The sequence below is a fragment of the Mirounga angustirostris genome, unplaced genomic scaffold, assembly GCF_029215605.1.
Source record: "Mirounga angustirostris isolate CCGP_5_RB_7025 unplaced genomic scaffold, mMirAng1.0.hap1 SCAF_4, whole genome shotgun sequence".
Lineage (NCBI taxonomy): Eukaryota > Metazoa > Chordata > Mammalia > Carnivora > Phocidae > Mirounga > Mirounga angustirostris.
The window spans coordinates 85,471,110-85,483,560 of NW_026991712.1; the positions used below are offsets into that span (position 1 = coordinate 85,471,110).

A 12,451-nucleotide genomic window follows, 5' to 3' on the forward strand; every position below is an offset into this window, starting at 1 on the left:
TCTCCATCTCTTCCTCTTGCCCTCTGGCCTGCTCATGTCCTTGCTCCATCCCTCCAATCCCTGGAAAACAAGCTGCACAAAAAACTTTCCGTCAACTTTGACCTAGTTTCCTGGTCAAATTCAGTGAAAAGAGGAGGAGCCCCTAAACTCTTGAACAGGTAAGAAAAGGAGGCAGCAGAGATAAGAGTAAAGGAGAGAGTCACCAGGGCAACAGGGAGCTAGAGCCCGACACCTTGGGAAAGAAAAAGAGCCAAAACAGAGAAGAGCTCCTGAGAATGAAAGACACATAAAGACTGAAGTGGGAAAGAATCTTTTCAATCTCACTTTCTGCTCAATTCACATTGATTTTATGAACTTCCAGGAGTCTGAGGTTTGGAATTAGTATGTGGAAGTCCACAGAAAAGCCAACCCCCAAATCCCCAAATAAGGGCCAGGACTAGATCTGTCTGCAAAAGTTTAAATAAGCCAGAAGCCAGAAAGTACATTAACCTCCGCAGTCTCAGGGTTGCTCATCCTCATCACCTCTTTGAGAATAATAAAAATAATTTCAATTAGAGGGGGAGTTGTGGTATCCATTTATTGTTCTCACCCTATAAGGAAGAAATAGGAACAGCAGAAGCATACTCTAAGGGATGAGGGTGGGGTTAAATATTCAGCATTCACTGGGTTATGATTATGTGTTTCTTTGCTAGGAACTGTAATAGGAAGGTAGCTGCCTCCAAAGAATACTCAAAAGTCTAGATCCTTAAGTCCTAAATAATCATCATCTTATGTCTTACTGTATATAAACCAGGTTTAGCTGAGAAGAAACCCTAGGATGAAACCAAATTATAAAATAGAACCATACCCGTTTCCTTTCAAACACCCTCTCCAATTTTATCTTTGTGTATCTCAAGTGCTCATTTTATTTTTTAAAAGGTCTTTTTTTTTTTTTTAAGATTTTATTTGAGAGAGAGAGAATGAGTACATGAGAGGGGGGAGGGTCAGAGGGAGAAGCAGACTCCCTGCCAAGCAGGGAGCCGCATGCAGGACTCGATCCAGGGACTCCAGGATCATGACCTAAGCTGAAGGCAGTCGCTCAACCAACTGAGCCACCCAGGCGCCCTAAAAGGTCTTATTTTTAAGTAACCTCTACACCCAAGATGGGGCTCAAACTCACAACCCTGAGATCAAGAGTCACATGCTCCTGACTGAGCCACCCAGCCCCAAGAGCTCTTTTTATTATTTTTTAAGATTTTTTATTTATTTGATAGAGAGGCACAGCGAGAGAGGGAACACAAGCAGGGCGAGAGGGAGAAGCAGGCTTCCCGCGGAGCAGTGAGCCTGATGCAGGGCTCGATCCGAGGACCCTGGGATCATGACCTGAGCTGAAGGCAGACGCCTAATGACTGAGTCACCCAGGTGCCCTAAGAGCTCGTCTTTTTAAAAAGATTCATGCACTCCAAAATTGAAGGCGTTTCATCATGAGTATCTACAGGTGCAGAAAACTAGCCCATACCACCAGAATATCCCACTCCAGCTTTAGTTAATTGGAATTAAAACTAACTGTAGTTCAAATTCCTTCCCTTTTCACCCCAACCCCCACTCTGACAATAATCACTAGGGTCCTGTAACAGAGGTAATGTTTTCCCCACAAGGTATCCAAAACCGGAACAGTGAAGTAGGGGCAAAGCTCCCTCAGGCATACTTTCTAACAGCTTCAACACCATCTCACAGACAACAAAGCCGTTTGTCATTAAAAAACTTTTTATTTTTTAATTTTTTACAAAGAATACCCCCCACTGGGGTGAAAATATATCTGGTTAAGTACAAAATATAGTTTTTATCATACAAAAAGATAAACAATTAAAAAAAAAATGAAACCACCTTCAGCCCACATACTTTCTCAGAAAAGAGTAGAGCTCAGGGCTCTGACACAGGACAGTGAACAAAGTGCTAAGGCTGAGTGTGACTGACCAAGTGCTAGGGGCTGCAGTGAGAGAGGGCTGTCATATCCCTGCCTCCTAACACTGGGCAGAAAGGGAGCCTGGGGGCTTTGGTGAAGACCAGCCCTCTCGTTTCCCATGGCAATGTCTGGAAGCTCTGATCACAGTGTCGGCGGCATCTTGATCTAGAGTTCCTCCTTGGGTGTGGAGAAGTCACAGTGGGCAAGGCTGATAGCAGCAACCCTTCTCATAGAATTAGTGTCAGAATGACAGAATTCTGTACACTGGGACGAAGTCTCAAAGTGAGGAATAACACTATATCTATATTTTTTGTTATTGTGCTTACCCCTAGAAACATAGTAGACCAGTTTTAGCTTACATTTGAGATCAGACGGGGAAAAAAAAACACCCAAAATTTGACAGGAACTAAAGTGCTAAGAATTACCTCAGAATCCATTCCAAGGAGTCACATGAAAAGGAAAACACATTCTCCTGCATGAAAACATTTGCCAACAGGAAAACACAGTGCAATAGGCTCTAAAAATGGCTTTTAAGACCTTTGGTGGGGGCACAGTTACAACTGCTTTAAGCCAGATTAAAGTACGTTCTAAGCAAAGACGACCTTAGAGCTTCTTCTCTTTAATTCACATGGGAAGCCCTCTCCAAAGTTCAAACCAAATCAGCTCTGCAAGGTTTTTTTGTTGTTGTTGTTCTGTAAGTGTACAAAGGGCAACACTGATTTTAAGAACCTTCTTGTCCCAAAATTTTGGCCATGATTTTTTTCCTTTTTGTTTTCCTAGTTTGCTGAATTGGCTCTGCTCCACATGGCACAAAAGTTCAAGATATGTAATCCCCTCCAAAAACCTGGGGAGGCCATTTCTACCCCTTATTCCAAACTATTAAAATGCCTCAATTTTTAAGATCTGAGAAAATGGGACGGCCCGAGTTTTTCTAGTGTGTTTTTAAACCCATCCAGCAAACACTCCCATATCACCACATCTCACTGGCTGAGGACATGTGCGCACCATATAAGGCCCAGGAGACTGCCTGCTGATCACCTCCTACATTGTGGAGTCAGAGGCTGGGGTGGACCCATACGCCACAGTAGAGACTGTTGAGTCTCTGAAAAAGTGAGAGTCCAGGGAAGAGAGGCAAAAGAAACAAGTTAAGTACAGCTGCTTCTTTTCTTCCACATGTTCACTGCACATTGTTGTTGAGGATGCAGGGATCCACCTGGGGGTGGGGGCAAGAAGAGAAAGAAACGACCATTTTAGTTTGGGTAAGAACTAAAAGAACCACCCAGTTTAGCAATCCCTCCCACTCAACTTCCTATAGAAGGCTTAGGACAAATGCAGTAATAAAATGACAATTCTCACCTCAGTGTAAGTAGGTGGTGGCATGAACTTGAACTCGGGAGCATACATAAAAATAGGGCTGTCTTGGGAACCATCAGCGTCATCTAGCAGAGGAGTGGTGGGGCTCTCCAATCGGTGATCTTCAGGAATGATATCCATATAGCAAGGAGGAGCTAGAAAAAACACAAAATAGAGTTTTTATCATAGAAGTCTGGCCATGAAATGCCTGACCATCACAATTTCACAAACCCAAGGAGGCCAAGAGAAGAAAAGACATTAGGAGGTCTGGCTCACCTTCTGGGGTATCGGGGATGTTGAGATCTACCCAACTCATTTCAGAGCTTGTTCGACTGGCCATGCTGGATGTCCGGCTGCTCAGACCTGACCTGCTACCAATTACCAGGGGCAGATCAAGGATGACCTTCTTGGAGCCAGGGACACTAACATAGATCTAGAAAGGAAAATGGTAGTTTGTCAGACGAGAGGTCTGGAGAAACCACTGCTATTTTGAAAGATGAACAATTTCGCTCTCTGACTCTACCCACTCACCAGTAAGGAGTATTCAACTCGAAGGATGTTGCAGCCCAGGATAGAAGGCCTGATCTTCTGCACCCGAAGGCTCTTGCCACGCCATGATGCACACGTTCCTGAGATGATATGATTGCCTCTGACCGATGACAACTTCTGCGTCAGCACCTTGGTCTGGCCATTGGCAAGGTAAGTGTGGCGGGCTACTATGGCAGCTTTGGGAACCACGATTCGGGAACATGTATTCTCAAAGTCAGCATGGATGGAAATCTCATCACCTAGTAATGAGAAAGATGGAAACTTATTAGCTGATGCTTAACACAATTAACGGCTTTTATTCTATCCCTATCCCCTGCCCTCACTCCCAAACACACAGTCCCTGTTTCATCAGTCTGCCACTTTAAGTACTAGGTTTTTACCTTCACAGAATCCTTTTCTGTCAATTCGGGCAGAGACAGACACTTGTCCATCCGGAATGAACATGCAGGAAACTTTCTTCTCCTTTTTAGCAGACACAGGGGCCTATGATGTTCAATAGGGGTAAAAAGAGGTTTTGAGAATTTCTAGAGATACTTCTCTGCTTCTTTTTCCTTTCCACTCCTTACCCAGAATAGGCAGCTTTCCCTCCCACCCCTGGGGTGCTTCAGTCTGATGCCCAAGACCCTTGCCTTATCATCCCTGAAGCCCAAGAGAAGAGAATTTTAAAATGAAGCTCACCATTAAATCAGGAGTATTGACATCCACTAAATCCATCACTTCGAAGATTTTCTTGGTTTCTTGAGTTGGCTGGCTGGGGCGATCAAGAAAAGCCTTCACCCAGTAGTCTACACGCCCATATTTTCCTTTGAAGGATGTTCCCAAAGGCCTGTGTCAAGAAAAAAGAAGCAATTAACCTAAAAATCCCTTCCAAGAATATGAAGTGGTCAAAGGTGGGGACAATTTTTAGAGATTAAAAAAGTCCAAAGATGTTATTTAGCAGACACCTACCCCTGAGGAAGCTCAAAGCCGAATTTGTACTCATATTTGTTTCCAGGTCTCATGATCACCATCTCATTCTCACCTGAAGAGAAAGGAAAGAGAGTAGCCCATCAGGTTTCTTGTTACACTTAAAATGCAGCTGTGCAATAAGGAATTCTTGGGCAGCATGCAAGCATATTGTCACTCCCCCATTCTCACCCCTCATGTTCTTAAAGGAAAGACTCTGATGCGTTTTGTTGGGCAAAAAGTTACAAAGCCTTGCAATAATTAAAGGCTCAACCAGGACAGAGAAGCTACCATCCTCTCAAACAGGAAACAAAAAATTAACTTCTGCATACAGGAAACCTTTACATAGCCAAGGCAACATCCCTCAGGATCACCTTCAGAACACAACACTAAGAAATTGTACAAATCCCCCCTTTTTGAGGACACAGTCTACAAGTTAAAACTAAAAAAGGAAGCAACACAGAATTCCAGCTGCTCAACCTGAGCAACTTGGAATATTTAGCATGAGCTCCAATCATTCGTTTCAACCCTCTTCTGGAATCAGCTTTCAGCCCTCCACTCACCTGTTGGCTGGTCTTCCAGGAGAAGCGTGTCTTCGTAGCGCAGGTACTCGGAGGTCTGTTTGCACTGCTGGGATCCCTGCATCCACAGGACTTTGGCCACTCCGCAAGCCAGGATTCTGACAGCTTTGACTCGAGCGACTTCGCACACCTCCACTATCACCCGGCCGGCCACCTTCTCCCCACTGCCGTACACCTTTTCAGGGTCGTTAAAGACCACCTCAAAAGATTTGATCTTCTTGAACATCACCATGACTGGGCTGGGTTGCCTTAACAGTTATCGACGGGGGAGAAAAAACCACCCCCACGAAATTCCAAATCCAAAAACCCCTCTGCAATAAATTATTTCACTCTTCCAACCCTCTACCAAGATTTCAAAAAGATGTCAGAAAAACGTAAGCTGTAGGTTATGCCAAAAGAGTTCCAGAGAAAAAAAATCAGCTTTCTTTTCTACCCTCCAACAGCCGGAGGAGCGGTCTGGGTGTCGGCGGGGCGGTTCAGCACGCTTCAGCCGAAGAGACGCAAGGCTAGTTTCAAGTAGGGAACCGGAAAGTCCTTTATATAGTAGCGCGGGCGAGCAGGGCCACGCGAGCGCTGGTCCGGAGGCTCGTGCTGCCCTCGTGCACAGCCCCGCCATTGGCTGCCCGGCCCTTGTTTACCAGGAGCCCAACCAATCAGCGAGGTCGCAGCGGCGCGTGGACACGGTGTGCTCCTGGCGGGGAAAATGGTTGTTGTGCACCACCGCGTCGCAGGGAGGAGGGGGCGGAGGGGCTGCGGCGCGGATTCCCTCCGGCGCAAAGGAAGCGGGGTCTCGCTGACCTTCAAATTTATCGCGGGTTGGCGGCCGTCGGAGGGCGGGTGCGGATGCTTCTGGGCTGGGAGCAGTGTTTGAGGCAAAAAGAAAATGTGCTTATGTGGGAATTTCGTGCCTAGCCTTAGCCAGTGCAATTAATTTAGAGGCGACCGTTTATTTCCGGCTCACAAGTCTTAAGTCCTGTGAAAAATAATCCCATAACAAGAATACTTCAGAATTGGGGCGGAGGCCAGGGAGCGCTGGCGTTACTGTTCAGGAAGATCCCTTGTCCCTCTCTTGCCCCGCGTCTCTATCAAGCCCCCAAACTACTGTGAAAGGAAGGAGAACTTATCACAAATTGTAAACCTCTCTTCAGTCCTCAGTGGGCAGCGGGATGGGGGGCTGCTCGGCCTTCGCTCTCCCTTTCTAGCCCCTCAGAGCTCGGAACTGCGTGCCTGGGCCGTCCTCACCCCCGTACCCTCTACTCCGTTCTCGGGAACGGAAATAGGGCGTGTTCACATCCTGTTGCTTATCCCCTCATCTCTTCAGTTTCTACCTGCAGAGCTGGGGAACACTTTGTTTCTGTTCCCCCAGTTACCTATTACTCTTCAGTCAGGTGTGTGCTCTGGGCTCTGATTCTCTCTCACTGCTTCTTGAGGAGAGGAAAGAAAAAGAAAAAAGATGCTTCACTCTTTTCACTTTGCTCCTGAGTTGTTTGTTTTTTGTCTTCATCCCCTCTGCGATCCACTGAATCAAAGGTACATCCCTAAATCTGTCGCCCGCACTCCTCACAGCCTAGTTAAAAGTTCCCTTGTTTATAACCAAAGTGTCAGTGGAGAGATGGCTGTATTCCTGTTTGAAGGAAGAGCTTTCCTATCTTCTCAAAGTGTTTTCCTAAGTCCTTTAGAAATCCCAGTGAAGAAAGAGAAGACAAAAAGGGTCACCAAAACACTATATGTTCAAGCTGAAAGAAACCCTGACTCCTCACTCTGTGTTGTCATTTGGCTGTCAGGTTTTTCCCCTAACCTAGCCATGAGATGCCTTAAGGAGCTGTCTCATGAGAAATTAGTCATAAATGCAGTAAGAAAAACTTGCAGAGATACAGGGATTTCCCCCCCTCCCCCACCCCCCCACCTTGTCTTTGACTCCTGGGCTTTTCCTATGTCTGTGTTGAGGTATCAGAAGATTTTTATCTCTCTCTCTCTTTTTTTGTGCTGGAAAGAGGAAGACAGTGTTTCCAAGATTGAGATGAGGAAGTAAATAAGAAGCATTAAGATATACAGAAATCCTATTCTCAGCAAAAAGAAAGCTGTCCGTTGCCATTGAGGATCCTTCTTCCTCATACAGCGTAGCTGGGTTAACACCCTAAGGCTAACAAGTTACAACTCAGCACCACTATGAAGCAAGCTCAAGATTTAGGCATCAAATTCTGTTGGAAAACACACACACTTATCAACCCCCAGGAACAAAAAGGGGAACATGTTGATCCTTAGGGTGTGTGGGTTTGAGGTGGCACCCTGTTTTAGAAACCTTAGTCAACAAGGCCTGAGTTGTTTTTTAGTCAGTCAACAATATTGACTGAATTATCAGGAGCAGGCAGGGTAGGACTCTCACCAAAGTAATTTTAAAAATTCAGAATTGTGACTTCTGGGAGAACTTTCATTTTGATGGGTATGAAAGTGGACATAAATATGAAACATCAGAATGTTTACAAAGAAATAGATGAATCAAGGGTGCATGGCTGGCTGCATTGGTGGAGCACATGACTCTTGATCTCTGGGTTAAGTTTGAGCCCCACACTGGGTGTAGAGGTTACATTAAAAAAAGATACGAATCAGTATTGTTAAACTGTGTGATATTACATAGTTTTTGAGAGGAAAGGAGAGGTGAATAGGAATAGATCAGGGTGGTAGTGATTCTGGACGGGTTAGAGACAAAGAGACTGCTGATATTTATTTGGGCACATATATAAAGGGCTGAATTTTTTAAGCTTTTTAAAAATCAAGCAATTCTCTTACAATAAATTCCTCTTTGGGCTCAGGGTTTGTTTCTTTCCCATTTGCAGAACTCAGTACAGACCACTTGTTTGCTGTGTGCTATGTCTGGGTTCCCTTAAATGCCAAAAACTATTTAGCTTTGGCAGTAAGCCGCTGCCTACCAGGCCCCTGGCCAAGGCATGTTCTGAAACGAAGCCCTCTTGGACAGAGTTGTTTACGACCTTTCACCTTATAACCCGGCATTCTGATACAAACTTACTCCCTGATTCTTTTTCAGTTCCTGAGTCAAAGGAAGAAAAAATCTTTTAAGTTCCTGTCTTGAGAACAGGGTACAAACACTTGTGGGGGTGCGGGGGTGGGGTGGGGAAGGGTCCAGGGGGAACAGCAAAGTCAGGCTAAGTCCTGGGAGTTTTCAAGTGAGATCATTTTTACCTGCACCTTCCCCACCCTCTTCAATCTCTGTGCCAATAAAAATCAAATGGTGATAGTCCTTTGTTTTACTGGAGTTGGTTGAGTAAAGCCAAAGCTTTCAAGGAGAGAAGTACCCTCCCTACTCTGTTGCCAGTCAGAGTCAGAGCTAGTTGTGTTTCTTTCCTTAACTTCTGGTCTGACAAACATTTAGAACTCTATAAAGACTCATGGTTCCTAATGCAAAACAAATCCCTTTGTCCCCTCTGCGCTGTGAACTTCCCTTTTCCCTAACCTATCAGCTTTTCCATTTTTCCCCTAGGCAATGTTAGTTTAGAGGCAAATAAAAGTCGAAAGGAAGTGTGGAATTCCAGACTGCTCAACTGTGTGTATGCCTCCAAGTCATTAATAAGAATATATTAATAATTGTATTGCATCTTAGAGCTTGAAGTGACTTTTTTGTCATTTATTGAGCACCTATAATGGACCAAGTCCTTAACATAATTATTTCAATGACATTTCATTTATAAATCCATCTGTCATCTTGTTCCAGAAAGGATTTAAGGTAGATTATTTCATTGAATTCTCACAATAACCCTGTGACTCAGGGTTGATTAAGTCAGGCTCAGAGGGTTAAGTAATTTGCCTGAGGTCACAGATTTTGCAAACAGAGCAAGATCTTGAACCCAAGTTTGTCTGGTCTAAAGTATGAACTCCTTCTAATGTGTTGTCCTGCCTCTCAGTGCTTTTATACATTGTATCTTATTTAATCCTTGCTGTAAAGGCTTCAGGACAAGATTCATAATATTTTAGAGTCAGGGCGGACTCTAGCAGTCTTCAAAAAATAACAACAAAAAACCCCACAAAACACCAAAACCAAACCAACAAACCAACAAACAAAAAAAACACAACCCCACAAAAACCACCCAAGCCCTAGGACAGACAGCTAGTCACTGGTGCAGCCATTCTCCAAACCCAGGATTCGTAACATTTAACCTGGAGCTCTTGTCTCGAGGATGCTTTGTGAGGGTTCTTGTTTTTTTAGTTTGGGTTTAATTATTAAAAATACCTTATCTATGGGGCGTCTGGGTGGCTCAGTCATTAAACGTCTGCCTTCGGCTCAGGTCATGATCCCAGGGTCCTGGGATCAAGCCCCACATCGGGCTCCCTGCTCAGTGGGAAGCCTGTTTCTCCCTCTCCCACTCCCTCTGCTTGTGTTCCCTCTCTCGCTGTCAAATAAATAAAATCTTTTTTTTTAAAGATTTTATTTATTCATGAGAGACAGAGAGAGAGACAGAGGCAGAGGGAGAAGCAGGCTCCCCGCGGAGCAGGGAGCCCGATGCGGGACTCGATCCCAGGACTCTGGGATCATGACCTGAGCCGAAGGCAGACGCTTAACCGACTGAGCCACCCAGGCGTCCCAAATAAATAAAATCTTAAAAAAAAAAAATTAAAATAAAATAAAAATAAAAATACCTTATGTGGAAGCCCACATTCATGTTTATTGGAGTCTATTTTTCTACCATGTGGAAGAAAGAATGGACATCTAGGAGTTGCCCAACCTCAGGGAGAGATGGGGAGAGGAGGTAAATTAGTTTGTTCAGAACTACTGTAGACTTATTAAGATACTTCTTAAAATTGCCTTATTATATTAAAAAATGTATTTCCCTTCTCATGCTATCACTCTTCGTTTTCTTTCCTTTACTATTAAATTTCTTAAGAGAATAACTTATACCAGCTTTCTGCGTTGACTGAATTTGTCCCTTTGTAGTCTGGCTTCTGCTACCACTAGAATGGTTTTCTTCAAGGTTTCCAGAGGAAACCAGAGTGCTTTTTTGGCCTTATTCCCCTTGGCTCCTATATAATTTGAAAACTGCCATCTTTTTAAAATTTAGACATTCATCTTGACTTTTGGACTTTCTCCTTTTCTGGCAGTTTCTTTTTTCTCTGCTCCCAAAAGCTTTTCTCGAGGACTTGTCCTTGGCCCTCTTCTTTTTTTCCTTTAAGCTTTGCTGTTTAGTTTGCCCATCTGTACATCCCTTATGTAAAATTTATATATATATATATTTGTTTAAGATTTTATTTATTTATTTGACAGAGAAAGACACAGCGAGAGAGGGAACACAAGCAGGGGGAGTGGGAGAGAGAAGCAGACTCCCTGCCGAGCAGGGAGCCCGATGCGGGACTCGATCCCGGGACTCCAGGATCATGACCTGAGCCGAAGGCAGTCGCTTAACCAACTGAGCCACCCAGGCGCCCTGTAAAATTTATATTATGCCTTTAGCCTGTTTCCAAAGTTTCAGCTGGCATCTCAAATTCAACTTGTCCAGTATAGAATTCATAATCTTCCACCTGTGTTCAAACTCAGTTCTTCCCTTTGTTTCTTTTAATGGAACCATTATACATTCCCCCAGTTATCAAGGCTTAAAATCCAGGAATTGCTTTTGATTCCTTCCTCTATGACATTCCCCACATCCAATCAATTGCCAAATTCTGTAGAGGCCATCTTTCCAGCGTTTCTAGAATTTACCTCTTATTTATTATTCCACTGCCAGCAATCTGATTCATGTCCTTGTTCTTTTGCCTAGATTATTTTAATACCTTGTAACTGATCTTTCTGCTATAATCTATAGACCACAATCAGATAATCTAACACGACTGAATTCCTGTCTGTTCCTGTGATGCTCCAAAACCCATTGCTTATGGAATCAAATCCAAATGCTTCAACCTGGCCTTTAAAGACTTCACAAATTGTCCTTAACCAAACTTTCCAGTCCCATCTGCCACTACTTCCTCATATATGTACCCTATACCTCAGCCAAACCTGAGTACTCCATGTTCCCCAAATACAACCTTCTCTGCCTTTGCGTCTTTGGTTATGTTTTTCTCTTTACCTGGAATGCCTGACCTTCCTCCCCCATCTCTGCATTTTGAAATCCTACCCACTCTTTCGTAGACAGCCGAATGACTTTTCCTCTATGAAACTTTTCTTGATTCCCAATCCTCTCATCTTTCACCTTGCCACCAAGTAGAATTTCACTCTCTTTTAAATGCTCCATGATGGGGGCGCCTTGGTGGCTCAGCTGGTTCAGCGGCTGCCTTCAGCTCAGGTCATGATCCCAGGGCCCTGAGATCATCGAGCCCCCCATCGGGCTCCCTGCTTAATGGAGAGCCTGCTTCTCCCTCTCCCGCTGCCTGTCACTCTGCCTACTTATGCTCTCTATCTCTCTGTCAAATAAATAAATAAAGTCTTAAAAAAAAAATAAATGCTCCGTGACACAAATGTTACTTATATTTCTCATATAAAATCTGCATGTAAATGTCCTTTTCTCTCCTGGATAATGAATTCCTAGAGAGTCCTCTTTTATCTTTGTATTCTTTATATAGCATCTAGCAGAGTACATTTCATAGGTTAAATATATTATTAAATATAAATTGAGTTGGTAGATTGGGGTGTGTCTCTAGAACAGAATATGCCACTAATCAGAATCTAGTATTCTTATCAATGTTAGACTTTAAACTTCAACCTCACTTCCTTCTGCGATACTGGAGCATATACAACCAGTCCCTCCTCAAAGCCTATGACCCGTCGTGTATCAGAGCAAGGGCAGTAAGGCGGTGAGAGGCGATGGTTTGTTTTTCTGAGGGGAAAATTGGACTGTGTTGATATTTATAAACATGAGAGAGATGGGACATTGTGTGCTTAGCCCAGCTTCCTCTTTTCTGAGAAATTTTTTCTGACACAGTTCAGTAATCTGTTTGCTCAGCCCTGCCACCCAGTGGGTACGCTAATGTATTATCAAGATCCTTAGTCCAAGAATTGTCTCAAATGCACTGAAGCTTTTCTGAGACCTGAAACCCTGACTGATGAAGATGATTCTTTGAAGAAGGATCAGAGGAA

At 43.9% G+C, this 12,451-nt stretch overlaps 1 protein-coding gene across 1 annotated transcript; it reads right to left on the reverse strand.

Moving 5' to 3' along the window:
- Positions 1-1,728: 1,728 nt before the first annotated feature.
- TXNIP (thioredoxin interacting protein) lies at positions 1,729-5,897 on the reverse strand. Its single transcript, XM_045896757.3, has 8 exons — positions 5,356-5,897; positions 4,796-4,868; positions 4,526-4,673; positions 4,228-4,330; positions 3,830-4,086; positions 3,575-3,731; positions 3,302-3,453; positions 1,729-3,158 (listed from the first exon to the last, which is right to left on the reverse strand). Exons 1-8 carry the CDS (start codon positions 5,603-5,605, stop codon positions 3,123-3,125), a joined length of 1,176 nt encoding a protein of 391 aa, XP_045752713.1. The 5' UTR covers positions 5,606-5,897; the 3' UTR covers positions 1,729-3,122.
- Positions 5,898-12,451: the final 6,554 nt, after the last annotated feature.